General features: G+C 41.4%; 1 protein-coding gene across 1 annotated transcript; it reads right to left on the minus strand.

The window, feature by feature from the left end:
• Positions 1–2,554: 2,554 nt before the first annotated feature.
• LOC108162304 (mitochondrial import inner membrane translocase subunit TIM50-A) lies at positions 2,555–3,812 on the minus strand. The gene has a single exon (XM_017296972.2). It carries the CDS (start codon positions 3,755–3,757, stop codon positions 2,708–2,710), a length of 1,050 nt encoding a protein of 349 aa, XP_017152461.1. The 5' UTR covers positions 3,758–3,812; the 3' UTR covers positions 2,555–2,707.
• Positions 3,813–19,880: the final 16,068 nt, after the last annotated feature.

Below are 19,880 nucleotides of genomic sequence, written 5' to 3' on the forward strand. Positions count from 1 at the left end.
GTCATATTTCCAGTATTGTTCTAGTATATTTTGTATATTTTCTCGTAATTGTCTGAGATAATTTAGTATATATTTTTTAGTATTTTCTTGGTTTTTTATAGTAAATTCCGGTATTTTATAGTATTTTCTGGTATTTATAGCATGTTTCTGATATTTACATAGTATTTATAAGATACAGAATTGTTGTTTTTCTAGTAATTTTTTAGTATTGTTAATTTAATTTTTGTTTTTTAATTTTTGTGATATTTTTGGTATTTGGTTAGTATAGTTTATTTTTAATTTTTTTTTTTACTTATTTGGTATTTTGTTCTAGTATTTTTGGTATTTCTTTCTATATTTGACTGAAATAATTGAATATCTGCTAGTGTTTTCCTTTCTTTTATAGTATATTCTGGAATTTGTCTGGTATTTTTATAGTATTTTTCTGGAATCCCACACCACCAAGGGGTACCATATAATTTTTTCACAATTTGTTTCCTTTTTTCCAATTTTGCATACCCTCTTTTCTGACTGTTCAACGCATGTCCCATCAGTGCAATCCCTTGCCATGATTGATTCTCCGCTTGAAACACTGTAATCTAAACTCTTTCGCTGCAACATCGTCTTCAGCGAAACACCTGCGTCATTATTTTACGGTATTGTCGCATATAGTCGCGCATATATTTCATTGATAGCCGATGCCCCCCGATGTTGCGCTGTCGCCAGCGACATCGATTCCACTCATATGCCCCCGACATGGTACACACACACACACACACACACACACACAAGACAGAGTGCCACGTTGTCGTTCGTTCGTCGCTCGTAGTTGCACATTTCTCAGACGTCACGAAAACTCCTGGCCCAAAGCCCCCAACCCAAATACTAAACCAAAACTAAAGCAATGCATGGCGATGGCGATGGCCGTTGGCCTGGGCGTCCCAGCCGAGATGGGAGACGATGGACCGATGCCTGGGATCCGGGTACGACAGGTCTTTGGTGACTTATGTTTGGCTGCCGCTGCAGCCGGCACATCCATCATCTATCAAAGATGAATTCATCTGCGTCAAGGCGGCCAGGGAGCAGGGCTGGGCATGCCCTGAATGTGCGGCAAACAATATTTATGAATAAATTGCATATACGAACGGGTCGAACACCTTCGATGGGTCTTCCAAATATAGAGTTGTCTAGTTTTCGAAAGGAAAATCTGTGAGTTATTATATAAATCCATAAACTATCGGTATATATAGATATTGTTGGTGGGTTGCTTGGGAAATATGGAAAAAATTATGCAGAATTGATCTCTGTGTCTAAATAAAAATTTATCGAAAACTATCGATAAATATGAGGATCTTTTTCCATTTTAATCCTACAAATGATCGATAGTTCAAGTTATCAATACGTTAGCACTGCTGGCAACCCTGTTTACCCACTGCCTCCTCCATTGATTTCATGCCCAAGCAACTTGTCAAACCATCACCTGGTCGCGCACTTTAGGTGGAGCAGGATGGAGGCTGATGGAGGAGCACATTCTGCCAGACGGACAGGCCAACGATGGGGAAGATCATTTGCTGCCGGCTGCAGGAAATTTCAGATTTATTATGGCACTTGCCATTATTTATGATTTGTGCAAAATGTAGTCGTATATCAAAGTCAACGACTGTGTGACATTATCCCGAATCGAAGCCTCTAATATCGACAATAATTATAGCAACTAAAATGGAAACCAAAACCAAATATAATTCCCATCGAAATGGCATCTTTCGATACGAAAACTGGGACGAAAATAATTGAAATGCTGCCCCCCATTATGGGAGGCGACATTCAAGTCGGAGAAAAGACATCAAAGTGCCTTCAATTGCATTGCCATCGAAACGATTCCGAAGCTAGCAAACAATTTACTATTGCATTATACTCTGCACCCAAATCGCACAAACATTCAGCTATACTTATGGTAGATACATACATATATACTGTATATGCCCGTGGTAGATGCAAGTTCTCTCACATAATCATAAAATGACTTGGAATGGAAAAAGGGGGCCAAAGGCAGCCCAACAGCAAAACGAGACCCAGAGAAGAAGTTCCAGCGACAGATTTATGCACTTGAGAAAAGCTTTTGCTTCGTTGCATTTGCCTCCTGACTGTGGGCTCCTCCTTCGTGGGGTCCTGTGCCTCGTTCTTGGGGGCCATTCCATTGCTGAAAATGTGACGGCGGCGCAATCGCCTGGACTTAGTTGCAATTATTTTTAATGTTGTTTACTTACTCTCCAATTGATGATGCCAATAACTGTTTCAAAAACTTTTCGTCCCAAATCGAAGCGAGGGAAAAATCTTCGGTATGGGGTACCAGAAATATTGCTGCAAAAATTGGCTAAAAAGCGAAGTATCTCAGAGAAACGTTTATGGAAAAAATACCCCATAAAAAGGTCTGTAAATTCCGTCTCCTAAACCTGTTATTTTTTATCGATAACATCAATTATCGATCATTTCTATGGCAAAAGCAGTGCGTAGAGAATTTCCACGGTTCTATTTTATAGTTAACTACAGTTTCCAGTGAATTAAAATGAAGAAATTGAGTTTTACAATCATAGTCATATATTTATCGATAAGTTCCAGAGAATAGAATCGAAGAATCAGTGTCATCAGTGTTGAAAACATTAATCGTCTAACTTCACATATCGATAACGAACGAAAAAGAAAAACATCAATGAATTTTGAGTAGTTTCTAGTTGTCGGTACCTCTATATCGTCCCAGAAGGCGGGTCGTCCAGTAACGTTGGGTTTGAACCGTCTTGACTGTGGTCTTGTCCTCGCGTTCCAGAAGCCTCCGCTGGTTCTCCCCGAACTGCGCAATGGGATCCTCGAATTTGTTATAATACTTGAGGATCTCTCGCACATCGCTGATATTTTTGCTGGCCAGGAGCTCCAGAAACGCCGTCAGATCGAAGAGCTGCACATCGTCATCGTTGCCCAGCCAGCGGGTCATGACAAAGGTGTTGTCCGGATGTTGGGGCGTGGCATTACGATCCCAGTCCACGACCACCACGCGACTCAGATTCCTGTTGAGATTCTGGAGTTTCTTCACGTGCTGCCCCTCCACCAGCTCGGTGTCGCCGCGCACCAGGCGATAGCTGATGTAGCCATAGGGATCGAGGGCGTCCATCAGGGGAAATGCGATCATGCCCTGCTCCGAGGTGTAGACCACGATCTCAAAGTATTTGCTGCACTTGCGCAGAAAGAAGTCGACGCCGGGCCGCTTCTTGAAGCGCCAGCCCGTCTGATAGGTCCAATCCAAGTGCACCAGAATGTCGTTGATCTCCAGGACCAGGGTGTACGGTGGCTGGATGTAGGGCGGCGGGAGTGTGTCCGGCAGCAGCTTCACGGGCAGTGGCTCTTCCAGCATTTTCTGATAGTACTGCAGGGAGTGCCACATCCTCTCCAAGAACTCCCGCACCCAAGGCAAGCCACTAAATTGATCTTCGATGGGGACACCATGCTGATCCATCTCCGGCTTTCCCAGTTCGTAGACGGCCCAAAGCACGGCACCGGCGAGGCTTCCGACCACCAAACTGTAGACGGAGATTCTCCTGATCCGCCTGAAGGTATTTGGATCTTCGTTGGCATTGGAGCTGCTTGTGGATTGGAGTTTCTGGCGGGGTTTTTCCTCTACAGGTGTCTTGGGTAGGAGGTTTTTCCCGCTGCAGCCACGGTAGATGTGGGTTGTTCTCATCCATAAACGTAACCCTCGCAAACAAAGGCCTCCATAGCCAGCCATGTTGAAAATTTTCAGTTGTAAATGTAGTTTTGTACACAATTTAGGTGTTTATAAATGGCAGATATTTCGAAATGAAAATATCGAGCATGCAAGGTGGTTTTGTTGGGGAATCGCACTAGCGATTGTCTAGCGGAATGTCCAATAACAGATTGTATGTCTTGTGCATGATTTTTTCTCAGAAATGGATCGAGATTGGGTTCCAAGCATGGGTCTCGGTCTCTGGCATCAATTTGGTCTCTGTCATGCAAAAGCAAGGTGCTTCGTTTTTGTACTCCTGGGACCGACTTCTGCGCGTGTATTTTGTTGCTGGGTTTTGCGGACCAAAGAGTAATTATTTAGATCTTATAGGCATTCTTAAGGACAGAAGAATGTGTCTTCTAGTCAGTCTTTTCGAAGCCTCGCCAAAGACTGCGTATATTGTTGTTGGCTTCTGGGGACCGACTCAGCTTCCCAAAAGCATTGAAGGACAGCCGAAGCTCTGAAGGTCTGTTGCGAAAGATAGTCCTGGTCTATTATGGTCCATCGAATGCTTACGGTTGGTTCTCAACCTCCCACATGATTTCTTCTTCTTTGTATAACAGCTATCCCTCTCGTTCTCTTCGTTTGATTTCAAAATTCTTTAAATAGTTTGAAAACCAAGAAATCTTTATGCAAAAATGCCAGAGGAAACGCTATAAGAATCATTGCTATTCGCATCTATAAAGTACACTATCTTTCCCCATTTTTTCCCAAGTTCATTTTCACTTTGGGAACTCCATCGTTTTTTGGGTTTAGCTTGGCCTTCGTTTTGCCTTTGATTCGAAAGTGGATTCGGAAATCTTCAGGGGACCCACAGCCAGTGCCTCATACCGAGGTCCTTCAGAGCAGCCACTATATATGTGCAGTACGTGTGAATTGCCTGGCCAAATGTTGTCGGTGGCATCCCCATTCCCATTCCCATTCCCATCCGTGTGTGTGCCTCTCAAGATGTGATTCCGATGGCTGGCTGGCTGGCTGCATCAGCCGTCAGTTTTCTCCTCCGCTGGCACTTGCCTCTTGTTATGCTCGACGCGCTTCCATCACACGGGGATGCCTCCGCCATTCGTTCGTGTTGCAACATCACGCACACCAATATACAATAATATCCATCCCATGTCTGACTCCACTCGGGGTCTTACGCCTCCTGACGTGTCAGGCATCGCAGGCGTCAAATGAATGTTTCATACCCCAGGAACGTGGACTCGAGGACTCATCTGTTCAGTGACATTTGATTACTTCCATCTATCCTGAAGTCTCTCTTGTCCTTCTGCCCAAATTGGTAATTGACAATCCAAAGAATTGTGATGCGTGCGGGATTATTTATGAAACATCACCCATTCCATGGCCCATTTCTAGTTCTTTAGGAATTAGTGCCCCGAATCCTGGGAATAGAGATCTATCCCTGGTTCCCCATCACGGATGTGTCACATCCCCAAAACATAAACAAGGCAAAGTTATGCCACAAACGAGTCCTGCTTCGCCACCGAACAGGAGACAAAGTTTGCAGCATTCGGGGAAATGATTTGTGCAGTTCGTGCGCCTGGCATTGCACCTAAATGGCGAAAGTAGACGGAGACCTCTCTCTGATAAACGTTTCGTCCTTTGGCCCCACAGTTGGTCCTAGTTGTTTCGCACCTGTCTGCTCTCCCCCGCCACCCCCCGCTCCGCTCTCAATCTGCCGCATAAATAGCGGCAAAGTCAAGAGCGAGACAGACCCCAACGGGCGGCATCATGGCCGATGAAAAATATGGCAAAGCGTTGGGCGGTAATTTGTGCAAATTATGTGTGTTGCTGCCGCCCCGCCAGAGTTTTCATCGTTCTCTACAGTGTGTGCACGTGCTAATGGCCAGTGGGGGGGCAATCATCATCCGCCTCGTTGGACGAGTCCTTCAAATCAACTCGAAAATGAAATCTCAGCGGCGCCAGCGGCCGCGCGGAGCCATTAGCATTTTCGGCTTTGGAATATTTACGCCCTGAGTGCGTGATCAGATCGTTTTACGGGGATTTTCGAAGGGTATTGACATGATTTCGTCATCATCAAGTGGCAGGGCAAGGCACACAAGGAGCGGGCATACCGAAGGACCTCGTCTTTGGGTCCAAAATTACTTTTAGCCAAATTTGAATATGATTTCTCAAGGGATTTTGCTTAAGAACTTAAGAACTTTATTAAAAGAGCTAATTTGTATTTCTTCTAACATTTCAGAGAGGATTTTTAATCGCGTTCCGGTGAGTACTATATCTTTCCTAAGAGATGAATTTTAAAGATGAAAAACTTATTTAAATTTGTGGTAATTTCCAAGTAAAGAAACCAATATTTTTATGATATATAATATCAAGAAAACTCTCCCTTCCTTTTATATAAATATTACTCGATCCCCAGATTTTCTATCGCGTTCCATCTCTTTCCTAAGAAATGAATCTTAAAGATTTAAATTTGTGGTAATTTCCAATTAAAGAAACCAATATTTTTATGATATATAATATAAAGAAAACTCTTCCTTCCTTTTATATAAATATTAAGCGACCCCCAGATATTTTTTGTGCCCCAAAAGTCAGAGAAAAAACGCGTCGCAATTGGTGTCTGATGGCGACGCATCGATTGTCGAAATGTCAGATGTAAAATTTTATTACTTCAATAACTTTACCGTTATGAGGACTTAATTTATGAGTCGCAGCAGCAGCAACAATGACATGAGACAGAACAACGATTGTGATGGGGGCTGGGGAGGGGGGAGGGGAAGGGGAAGGGGAAAAAGCAACTGCTGCAATTTTTGCCACCGTGTCCAGGACCTCTGTCAGTGTCTCTACTCCGAGTGCCTCAGTGTTTTTGTGTCTGTGCTGTGATAATGTCCTGTTTAAATGCAATAATTTCCACTGCAATTTTCCGCGGGCCACAACAGGACACCCTGCAGGACCTTGCCAGTTTACTACCACGTTTTGCCCCCCAAAAACCCCCCACCAACCATTCGTCCGCCTGCTGTCTGCTGGTGGCCCGTGTGACGACCAAATGACTGCCAGCTTGCATTTATTTATTGCTGACTGACGTGGCCCCCTGGTGCACGTGTACGGCCCATTGGCAGTGCTGTGGAGGTTTTTGGCCTTTTTTGAAGGAGGGTTTGGCGGGAAAAGTGCCGCGGGAAAGCGGAAAAATATAAAAAAATAGGTGGAAAGATAGATCTATCTGTGGATAGGAATTTTCATTGTCAACCTGCTAGCATCGGGGTCACCAAATTTCATTTAAGTTCTTGTTACTCTCGAAATATGGAGTCCCCGTTGAAATCTAGCTTGATTTTCCCACCCATCCAGTGGCACCTCTAACCGGGTGGCCTCACGATTCACGACTGTGGCACACGCAGGTGGCAACCCCACCGCCGCGACCTGCGACTGGGAGTGGACTCTGCCTGCCGCGTCACTCTGTCTAGTTTGGAGTCATAAAAACGAAAGTTATGACAACGCTCGTTGGATTTATGGGCATTTTGCAAAATTATTGTTATTTATTTTATTGATGTCTCGGCTTTATGCAATTGCAAAAATATTTTGCTGCATACATTTCAACGCCAAAGTGGAGGAATACTTCAAAAAGGGGACAGGAGAAGGAACAGGAGAACACTCTACGGCGGAGGATTTTCACGAGTGATTGCACCAAAGTGTCAATGTTGTGAGGCGACGCGAGAGTCGCAAATTGTGAGTATTTTGACGGAAACGTGTCATAAATATCACTGCATGGGGTCCTAAATCGTAATGTAGACCCTAAAAAGGGGGAGACTCTTGGGTTTTATAGGGAGCTTGTGACTGGTTTTGGGTTGGAAACAAGACTGGACCTCGTTTCCCTTCCACTTTTTAAATGTAATCTATTTCCATGCAATCGAGGACACAAAAACCCTTATTGATGGATAACAAATTGCAGGACTCGAATGGAGAGTGAGAGAGAGAGAGAGAGAGATATATTTCTAATTCTGAAACAAGAAGCAATGACACATTTCGACTGTTTGTCGCGTGGTATGCAAAAATCTCAACGAGTTGGCTGGCCAATAACTTTGCCCAGCCAACGCCTGATAAATGATGTGCCTCGGGATGTGTAGAATTTCCTCTCTATTTCGGTCAATCGCAGCTCTGACAGAGGACATGGGCTTGGGTGGGGAGGGGGAAATGAATGTGCGGGAAATTCCATCGGTTGACAGTATTGTGTCCTCGGCGACAAGCAAAATATGTGGCCAAGATGTCACAGCAAGCAAACGGACAAAAAAAAGAAACGCAGCTACAGAATCAAGAAAGAAATCCAAGGCAGAGTCCGAGTCGAAGACGAAACGATATGTGGCCCAACCCTTGATTCGTGGGGGACCCCCCATCGCGTTTGCCTCGCTTGATTTTTGCATGTTTTCTGTGGCACTTCTCTCTCTGTGTCGCTTTGACAGCGCGGACTGTCGGTCCGACCTCACTTTTTGTCTCTTATATTGTTTGGCGTTTTCTTCTCTGCGTTGTTTTTTTTTCTATCGCTTTTTTTCCCATCCATTTGGCTTGCTTTGACAATTCGTGAGGGCATGGGGCAGTCCGCGCCACACATTTGAATTTTATTGGCCTGGCTGTCAAGCGATGAGAGAGAAGGAGTTGAAATTAAGGAGACAAAGATACTGAAAGATTGTTTAGGAAGAGAAGAAGCTGTTTCTATAGTGCCTATATAATATAGGAACTTTAACAATCATTTCTATAAAATATCGATAAAATATCATTAAAGTCGATAGCATGTCGGTAGAATATTAAAGCTTTCATTCATGGTGAAATATTCCTAAGTTATTTCTAATAATTGAGAGTAAAAAAATCATTTAAATATCGATAATACTTCAAAAATGTATCGATATATTCTAAGCACTTGCATTCTCGGCCAAACAGAAAGATACTCTACCGTTTCTCGAATAGACTTATATTTTTAACTGTTTTTTTTGTCTTTAAACACTCATCGGGGTCACCAAAAGCTGTTCTATTCTCTCTAAATCTATAGTTTTTGGCCAATCAAGTCGGAAAGTCTTATACCTCTACTATTATCCATAAAAATATACGGTTAGGGGTCCCAAAAATGAATGAAAACACGCGATCAATTGTGTCGGGGTCACCAATTCGTATTTATCATCACTCTGAGTCGTTGAATGGTTATATTAAAGTTGCTAATTGATTTCTCGATCTCTCATAAGAGTAAAAATGTATTTCTTCTCCAAAAAAAACTCTCCCACGCTCTGGGGAGTGGAACACCAGTCACACTCCAGTGGGATAGTATCGTGGCAATCGCATTGAGAGATCTTCTCGCTTCTCGTCTCCCATCGAGAGGCAAGCGGATTGTTCCAGTGTGCCACCGCCTGGCCTGTCAGTAGCCCCCTCCTTTTGCACCTACCACAAGGTTTTCGGTTTTGGTTCCTCCAGCACTTTTTACAAACAAAACTTTTGTCACCCGCATTCGTATTTTTTGTTTTTTTTTTTGTTTTTTTCCGTTGTTCGTTCGGGGGAACATGTTGCAATGTAGGCGTTGCAAAGCCACCGGTTCCTGCCACTGTTACAAGCGGCAGCAAATTCGTAGCTTGTTCTTTTTGTCTGTTGTTTTTGTTAACAAATTTGGTGGCTGTCATGTCTCGGTAAGCGAAAAGACAAACAGCGGAGTGTGTGGGTGATATATCATTTTATTAGAGGTCCAACTGGAGGCAGAAATCAGGGAGAAAAGAAGGTAAGTTCTGTTTTCCAAATGATTTTCTAATAAACATCGAACGTACCCCCGTTTCGATCCGAAAGAACAACTTTTTAATCAACTTTCACACTGCTCGGCGGTGTTTGTTTGCTGTGTGTGAGTCAATTAACTCGAATGATTGGAATCGTTTTTGGGGCTGGAGAAAATACCACTTAAAAAGCTTCTAATAAGCGGAGCAGCAGACCAGCAGTCCTCGAGGGCAGGACAACCACGGCGGCAGAGACAACAGTAGAGAATGGGGAGGACAACAGAAGCAACCCTAGGGCTAAAGGAAGGACCAGGGAAGCATTTTGCATCATAGTCCCATTGTCATTGGTGCCGGGGGGAGACTTCTGGCTGTGACTTTGGCCTGGGCCGTGGCCGTGGCTGTGGCTGTCGCACCCATCAAAGTGTTGTCACTGTCAGTGCGAATGTCACAGACACATCAGGGATTAACGCGATGCGAAGGAGGCGAAGGAGCAGCCCGGAAGCCGGATTTAAGGGTTTATGCGCGGTTGACAAATACTCCGCATCGGTTTGCAAGGGAAAGGAACCGAGGAACAGAGGAACAGAGGAACAGGAGCTTGGAACGCTTGGACAGTAGTCGTTGGAGACGAGGAGCACCTGCCTACCGCCCACAATATTATAAGCGTTTGCACTGAGAGAACTCTGAGAGAAAAGGCTAGAAGAAAGTTGTGCCTTAGAATATTAAATCGCTTTATTTTTCAGAAAATGATATAAGGCCGTGAAAACGGTCTAGGGACAAGGCGCTTATTATTTATATTTTCGCGAACTAGAATAATATATTTAGTATCCGTATACTGATTACACTGTGATTAAACACACAGCAAAATGTATTTTAGGAGATTAAAAATACTTTGTAAAAGAAATATTTTTTTTTATTGCACAAAACATGCTTAAAAAATCCCAAAAGTTAATAAAAAAATTAGGGCAATCGAGGCACCTATTCAAAAAAATTTTATTTCCTAGATTACCAGGATAAAAACTAAAAAAATAAATTAAAAAACGTTTTCGTCGGGGCACATATACAAAAAAATAGTATTTCCCGAATTATTAGGATTAAAACTAAAAAAATCATTAAAAAAAAAAACGTTTTTGTTGAGGCCCATATCCAAAAAAATTCCATGTCCTAGATTACCAGGATAAAAACTAAAAAAAATAAATAAAAGAACGTTTTTGTCGAGGCACATGTTCCCAGAAACCTTATTTTACACAAATTTCCTTCATTTTTAGTGGAATAATCGCTTGCCGCAACAGTCGCAACGTTTTTTTCTATGCACACGCGTTCTATCGTATCTTTTGAACCGTAATTTCTCTCAGTGCTCTCTTCGTCATGTCCTGTAGGCAAACAAAACGATGTCAACCGCAACAACAACAACAATAATGAGGGCAAACATCAACAACAGACAACTCCGGCGACGTCAAAGGATTGTGAGGAGAGATGGGAGGGCATGGGCTTGGGCAAACGATGGGTAGCACGTCTAGTGCCCATTTCGTCATTACTTCAACCACATTTACATGTGTCAGGGCAGGCAGCAGAGGCAGCGAACCTTTGAAGCATCAACCGGGGCCAGGCACCAAACGATGTCAACGCTGGGCCAACGCCAACGCCAACCCCTGTCTGACCAGAGGAGAGAGTGGGAGAGGGGGAGAGGGGGTAAGAGGGAGAGCGGGCGAGTCCTTTCCATGTGCCACCACCCATCTTGTCTATCAAAGTCGCTTCGCGTGGAAAGTGCTTTCAACTTACGGGGCAAATGCCGAGAGCCGGGAAGGCATCTTCTCTTTTGATGCCACGCATCAGAGTTGCGCCCATAGGGTTATTGCCTCCTGCCTCCTGCCACCACTGCCACTGCCGACTGCCGACTGCCTGCCTCCTCATTACGAATGTCCTGTGGCATTGTCAACATGTCCTACGCATTATAAACGAATTACTGTCGTCTCCGTGGCTGGGCTTCCTTTGCTCATGTGGAGCTTGGATTTGGATGTGGCAGAGCGCCGGGGAGTGTGGCAGTGTGGTGTGGGGTCGTCTGTTTTGAGCCAAGTTTGGTTAATCGCCGGTAAATTTAATTAGACATTGGTGTGGGGCTAAATGACGGTAAATAAATGTCTGACAATATGCAGAAACCGTAACGGAATGAAGGGATGGAGGGATGGAGGGTCACCCCCTATAAGGATGATGGGTCCCTTCCACTTTTAAGCCACTCAGAAAGGTAAATATGAGGTAATGAGTAGTCATGGGACATTTATGAATACTTTAAGGCAGCGTCTTTCATTAAATATTCAATGCCTGATTAAACACCAAAGAAACGATTGGTTAATCATTAAAACCCTGTCATGGAATGTACGAGCAATTTCAAAACACAAAACCAGGCGCCAACCAAGAAAATTAAAAGGAAAACCATTTGTGGAGTTACCTGAGCGATAAATAAATACATTTCAGATAAATAGCCAAACATGAATGCAGTCACAGAGTTGTGCGTTCTACAAGATTGAAGACACCCCGACGCACCCGAACCCCAAGCCGAACCCCGAACCGAAGAAAACCCGATATCATGTTGCGAATTATGAGTTTTCCCCCCCGCCCGCCTTCACACATGCGCCTCTCGCATCGCATCGCTTTTTTATCGCCCATTCGCGCACTTAATAATTGAAAAGGAAGCAGCGATCCGGTTCATGCCGCACCGTTCCTCCTCCTCCATGAGGCAGGGGCACCTCCAAACGTCGCACAGCACCAACCAAATGTTTGTCGATAAATTTGCGGATGTGCGAGTGTCTTGTGCGTCGCGCTCTTGGCGGATGCCATCACTCGCCCGATTGCCAGGCGCCGTGCCAGTACAGTGGGGCAAAAGCTGGAATTAGGGGAGTGAAAAAAAGAGATGGGACTGCAAAATGGGCTCTTTTTGTTGGAGTATTTATTGAATGCAGGGGTAAATTAATTTCAAAAAATGTTTGCATATTTAAAGCAATTGTGCCTCCAAAAATTAACGTTAAGGGAGTTCTTAGCGAATTTCTAGAACGAAAATAAACTAAATTTATTTCCATTTAAGATATATTATCCCATGAAATACAAATTACTCCACTGTTCATGGTGGATCCCCTCTACCGGCCGCTTTTGGGGCATCGACATCGTCATCAGAGCTCTCTGTTGCATTCTGCAGCATGCGGTTGCTGCTCGTTTGGGAAATTTGAATTTGATTTTGTAATGGGAGGAGGCGGCAGAACAGAACAGAACAGAGAGCAGAAAGGAAGAAAAGAGTAGACTAGATGAGAGAGGGGTGACGAGGGGGGACGAGAGGGGCCGACGAGGAGAGGACGTTGGGCAATCTGCGCGGCGGCGTAAAAGTTATTGACAATGGGATGTATCTGTCGGGTTGGTGTCATTAATGGCGAATGCTTTATGATCGCATTGCCAATGCAATTTTCAACACATTTTCGCGCGAGTTTTTCCGCTGGCCCACCCCACACCCCACACCCCCCCTGTCCCGCCACACCCGTCTGGCTGCCTGCTGATGATTTTCATGTTTATTGAAGTGTAGATATTTTTATCTATTTTAGAGGCGCAAGTGTTTATTTCGACTGATTACATGGCACCCCTGCATCTGCCTTCGGCCTCGGTCTTTTTTTCACTCAAAGAATGTTTCACTGATACAATTATGGGTCCACAAAATGCATCTCAAGGCGTCAGAGATGTGCGGCGGTTCCTTTGTCCATACCATAAATTCTTCTTTGTAATGGAACATTAGCTAAATTTAAGATGAAAACAGATTTCATTTGATTCGTTTGTGCTTGGGTTTCGCCGAGTTCTATTCAAGGTTAAGCGTGGGTGAATGATTCACAAGAATTTGGGGTGGAAGTAGTTCATTTAGAGGTGGGAAATTGTATGGGATTATGCGAAGGGGAGATTGTAGCAGTAAAATTGGGAGAAATATTTAATAAAATATAAAATATATATAAAGATGTGTACACATATTATAAAAAAAGAAAATTACAAAAATTAATTATATTAAATTATATATGTATATATAAAAAATATATATAAAAAATATATAAAAATTAAAAATAATAATAATACAAATAAAATAATGATTATAATAAAGTAATAATATCAGCAAAATAATAGTTATAATAAAATAATACAAAATACCAAATAATATACTAAAAACTACTAATAAAGAAGAAATATTTCTAAAAAAGACCAACAAAAATTAAATTAAATTTAATACCAGAAAAATACTAAAAACACAACATTTTCTTCGGGTTTCTATTCCCAAACCACATTTTATAAACATTATAAAAAATAAATAAATAATAAAAGTAAAATAATAATAAATAAAAATAAAAAAATAACAAAATAATAATGTTAAGAAAATAATAATAATAAAAATAATAATATTAAGAAAATAATAATAATAAAAATAGTAAAAAAAATACCACATAAAATACTAAACTCGACTAGTAACGACGAAAACATCCTAAAAAATACCTAAAAATTTTAAATAAGAATAAGAATACGACTAAGTATACGGCTAAAACACCACTTAAATACCAGAAAAATACTTTAAACACATAATCTTTCTTTCGAATTTCTATCCCTAAGCCACATTTTATAAACATTATAAAAATTAAATATATACACAAATACATAAATAATAAAAGTAAAATAATAATAATAAAAAATACCACATAAAATACTAAAAACGACTAGTAACAAAGAACAAAATCCTAAAAAATACCACAAAATTGGAAATAGTACTAAGAAAAATATTAGCGACTAAAATACCACTTAAATACCAGAAAAATACTATAAACACACAACCTTTCCTATATATTTCTATCCCTAAAATGCACTTCTCCTCCATTAACTCAAAAAAAAAACGAATCTTAAAGAAAGGGAAGCTTCCATCCAGATGCAAGGTGTTTTACGCTTGAGGCCATGTGCCATATAGCAGGGAAACTTTTAAAGAACTCACATTATGGATAGTAGATACCTCGAACCCAAAAACATTCGCTGATGCTGATGCTGCTTCAGCTTCTGCTCCTGCTGCTCGCTGCTTCCCAGTGTCCACATGACTTTGTTTGAAGTAAGTTTTACAGGGGCCAGGGCATCAAGTAAACAATTTACGACAACGCTGATGATGACGTTGCCAGAGGGAATGATGCTCCTGCTGCTGTTGCTAGAGCTCCTGCTTCACTCCGATGATGAAGACAACTCCAGCGGACGGACAGAAGGACAGAGAAGCAGCTGTTGTGCGTCCGGAGAGTGTCCATCGCACTTAGCACCCAAAACACTTTCCACGCGCGCTGCACTCTTTCTCTCTCTCTCTCTCTCAGCTGCTGGTGGAAACTATGTAGTATTTGGAGAAAATCCTGCGGCGCTTTGTGTAAAAAGTCGGATTCGTTTCAACGCCTCTCTCTCTGGATGGCTATCCCGTATCTTCCACTGAAACGTCCCTTGGGGGTCCGGTCCTGTCCGTCTCTCTCTCTCTCTCGCAAAAAGCATAAAAGTCAAATGCACTTGCCGCCTGAGCCGCATGCCTCCGCCAATGATGCAGAGTTGTTGCTGTTTCTGCTTTAGCGGTTGCTGAGGGAATCATTTTTCAACACTTCATGCATTCGCCGACATAATGAAGTGGCCGCCGCCATCCGAGATCTACCAAAACTCCATTCCTCTGGCCATTCCATTCCATTCTCATCTCCATCGCATCGCATCGCAGCCCAGCATCGCCATGCCATCATCATCGTCATGAAGTGCATTTAGCCACAATATCCCTTTACGCGGATTGGAATAGCCTCGAAGTAAAGGGGTATTATGATTTTGAGTGCGGCTAAGCGACACTGGGAGAGAGCAGAGAAGAGTCAAGCCTGCTTATGTATTACTTTTGAAAAGGGAATGGAAAGACAATAAATAAAGAAGAAAAAATACTACAAAAATAATAGATACTAAAAAATACCCAACAAAAATAAAAACGACTACAAAAATACCGAAAAAATACCGTACAGAAAGGCAATAAATAATGAAATACAAAATACCAGAAAAAGAGGAATACTAAAAAATACCGAACATCTATAACAAAAAATAAAAAATAAAATAAAATACTAAATATACATAAGATTTACTCCGTCTGGAAGAGTAATATAATAAAAAATAATACTACTAAAAATACCACAAAAATGAGAATACTAAAATAGGCCGAACAAAAATAAAAACACTAAAGAAATACAGAGCAAACATACCATAATATTCTACAGAAAATAGCAAAAAAAAAAACTAAATAAAAATAGGACTCCAGACTCCATTTGGAAGAGTATCAAAAACTTCAGCCACCACAAAGTTCACCTTTCCAACTCGCTTTTTTCCTCGTTTTATTTTTGTCCTCGTTTTTTTTTCTTTCGCACTCTTTGCTGACTTTTATTATTTCACTTTGCCTGTTCTTGTTGCAACACTCGGGAACTGTGTCCATCTGTTGGCTTCATTCTTTCGTTCCTTCATTCCTCAGACTTGGCGGCAATAGATCATTGCGGTCGGCTGAACTTCTCAGCCTCCAGCCACCAACGACTGGGGGTCTCAAGTACTCAAGAGTCGACTCGCCCGCCAGTTCCTTTCGTTCTTCTTCGCTTTTTGCCTCAGAATTTCTTATTCAGTATGACATTCGCTCTTGGGGCGACGTTTTTTTTTATCCTGGCACAATTTTCACAATTGTTTTGTATTTATTTAGGTTAATCCTTTGCTTTTTTTTTGTCATCCCACTCTTTTCTGTTGCATAAATCCGCTTTTTATTTCAAATATTTGCACGCTCCGGTTTTTTGTGTATTTTTTTTATGGCGAATTCAAAAATTGTTGAGTTTTTTCCGAGCTTTTGTAATGCAATGTACACATCAAAAGTTGAAAGTTGAGGATGAATTACAATTAGTAAACATTTCACAAAGATTTCACACACAGCCATGACACTCATGAAAAGCAGACAAAAGCATTACGCTTTTGTCCGAATTGAAAACGGGTTTAGTTTTTGATTGGAATGTGTTTTTGAAATGATGGGGGATTTTATTAGTTGATATTTGGTTTAACGAAAGGATTTGGAGTTTAAAAGTGTAAGAGACAGATCTTTTGGGATAACTTTTGAGCTTTTTCTAGTATGAATATTCAATGAATTGAAGTAGGTTTTCATTGGCTTTGGATTTTGAGAATAATTTCACTCAATATATTCACTCAATTTCACTTATATATCGATAAAAATGAATTATTGATTGATAATCGATGATAATAGCTTATAGATATCGACAACTAATTGGTAATTCGCACTAAAATGTCGAAAAGTCAGTCAAATTCTGCATCTATAAATCGAAAAATCGAGCATTTGTTGAAAATATCAAAAACTTATCGATGTACGATAAAACTTAGTGCAATTTTTGTATCAATAGGTCAAGATTTATCATCTTTGAAAACTCTACTCTACTCTTGTAGATTATTCTGATATCCCCATTCCCCTTTAACAATATTCAAGACAGAAGGTCACCGCAAAGTATGTATAAGTCGATAAGTCGAATACAACCCTGAAATGCTCACCGTTAAGACAGAACCTAATCTCATTCTGCAAAAAACAACTCTTTTTCATTCATGTATATATGTCTTGTACATTTTTTTTTAACTGAAGTCATAATATAGTAAGGAACAGGTATTACCCCCTAATTTCAAGTCAATGCCAGAGAAATGTCAAACCCATGGGAAATGGAGGGAAACACACAGTGACAACAACAAAAACAACAACAAATGGGGAAATATCTCAAGGAAAAAATGAAAAGGGGGAAAAACAAGAACAACAAGTACAATATATAAAAGAAAAAGCCATGAGAACGAAGGCAGCACTTCTGACAGTGACATGGACATCACTTACAAAATGGAAGTCGTTCACCTCCACCTCCACCTCTCGGATCTCCACCCGTCCCTCCACTCCGTCCACTCTTGCGCTGCATCCTAGGGATACATGTATAAGTGCAACCACATCGAGTGAGACAGAGACAGAGAGGGAGTGTGTGTGTGTGTGTGTGTGTCGTCCTCTGCTGGACACTCTATTTGTATTTCCTCTGAAAATTTATTGTAAAACTTAAAAGTTTTGATGGAAAAATGAAATAAATAGTGACATCACTAAAAGTAAAGAAATTATAAAGTGTCACCGGGGATGATAAGTGGGGCTACAGCAACAACAACAGCAGCAGCAACTGAAGCAGAGTGACATGCAACAGCAACAACAACAAGAACCAACATCCAAAGTTGATGCAGGAACCGTGAGGACTTTAATAAGGACACTGGACAAGCGAACGAAGCGGCAGGAGGAGAAGACATCGTCGACATCAGGCGAAGCTGTGGCACATGGACATAGACGTAGCACAAGTAGACATAGAGGTGGACATAGACGTGAACGTTGGACAGATGGGGCCAATGGACAATGCGGCTGAAATGGAGGCCAAGCGCACATAAAGGAAAGACGGCCATTGCTGTGATCGAGTGTATCGAATGTAGGGAGTGATTAGATAAGGTTTTACAGAAAGAACTCTTTAAGAGAAGAAAGGAAAAGATTAAAAAGAAGAGAAGCCTGAAAGTGTTATCGATGTTTATCGATTTGTTTCGATTTCTCAATCGATTATTTATTTAAGGACTGACACGAACGCGCCAAATATTTATCGATTGTTTTCGATTCCACAATCGATTATTTCTTTAAAATTGATATCTTGTATAAAACTGATAAAAAATGATAAATATTTATCGATTTCACAATCGATTTCGACGGAATCGGGATGCTCAAAATTGCGCAGAATTAAAAGGTTTTCTTCCCCATTTCTAAAAATTCAGAGCTTCCAGATCATTCTTATATGACAACAGGGATGCCACCCCTGCCAAATTTTATTATATATTTATGAAAATTTTCCAGAAATTACACATTTATTTTCAAATGGGGTTTTCGTTCCAATTATATACGTATATATATTATTTTTAGTTTTCGTGGAGCATTTGCCCACAAAATAATGCACTCTTCTGGGGTGGCAACACTGGTGAGGCAGCAAATTGACTGCTTCAACGAATCTAAACGTCAAAAAAAAAGGGAGAGAGAAAAATAGTTTAGAGAACTATTTAAAGTTTTTGTCTATTTCCAGAAAGGTTTTTGTTTTATTTTTCTGCCGTTTCTTGTATTCTCGAGCTTAACTCTTGAAACATTTCAACTTTCACATATCCTCAGAGGACATCAAAAAAATAAAATGCAGGACATTCGCTTAAAGTTTTGTCCAGAGTTTTCGTACGTTCTTCTCTCGTTGCTCTTTCTCTATGGTTTTTTTTTGTTTTATTTGGTTGCAACGTTTACTTTCCATCATTATTTAGCACAAAGGAGAGGCGAGAAACCGCAAGGGACAGGGAGGGCAATGATGAACGGCGACGCGTCTGCTTGACCAAGGGACCAAAGCCCCTAAAAGAAACCCCTGAACTACCACTCTGACAGCAAAGCGTCTAAATTGTACGTATTTAAATGGGTTTCTGTCTCAGGCAGTCCATAAAGGTTGTAAATAGGGAACATCTATGGGGTTTCGATTAATTTACTAAAAATCAACTCACAATTTATTCAATTTTCTATATTAAAACTTTTTCTGATAAGCTTTCAAAAAAGTAATCTTTATTTTATATAAATTTCCTTGACTTTTCATAAGCTTTCGATAGGAATTCATTAGAAAAAGAGGAAAATAAACCTCAAGAGAGGAGGAGGCCCCAACCCGAACGCAGTCTGAAAATTCCAATGGTCTATGCTCTGACATGTCGTGTGATTTCGATGGGCAAAAGTTTAAAGCAGACAGAGAGGACTTGTCGGACGAGGTCTTCCCCTTCGAAATACTTGTCTACGATCTAGGAAGCGTTGTCCGTCTGTACGACATTTTTCACTTAAGCTGACATTTATGTAGTCCTCTGTAGTCGGAGAGCAGAGCCCTCACATGTGGGGCCACACCTTCGATTGGCTACGATTTGGGGGGGTTCCCCTCAACTGTCAGTCATGAATGACCGTTTACCGTTATTAAAAAATTACATACTTGAGCGAAAAGAGAGAAAAAAAGCTAGAAAAAGCAGAAAAATAAATTCAAAAGTTTTCACATGCATGGGAGTCACAGGAGGAGGAGGAGGAGTTTCAGGGGGGGATACCAGTGGGAAGAGGAGTGCCAGGGGGAGAGTAGTTCCACAGGATGGAACGGGACATTGGGGAGTATTGTGACGCTTGACATGTCACAAGTTTATAGTGGCTTTTGACAGCTTTCGGACACACTTCTTCGGCTCCCTCTTTGGCTCCCTCTTTGGCTCCCTTTTTTGACATGGAAAAAAAGTTCTTGACGTTT

Source organism: Drosophila miranda, chromosome 4 (genome assembly GCF_003369915.1).
Source record: "Drosophila miranda strain MSH22 chromosome 4, D.miranda_PacBio2.1, whole genome shotgun sequence".
Taxonomy (NCBI): domain Eukaryota; kingdom Metazoa; phylum Arthropoda; class Insecta; order Diptera; family Drosophilidae; genus Drosophila; species Drosophila miranda.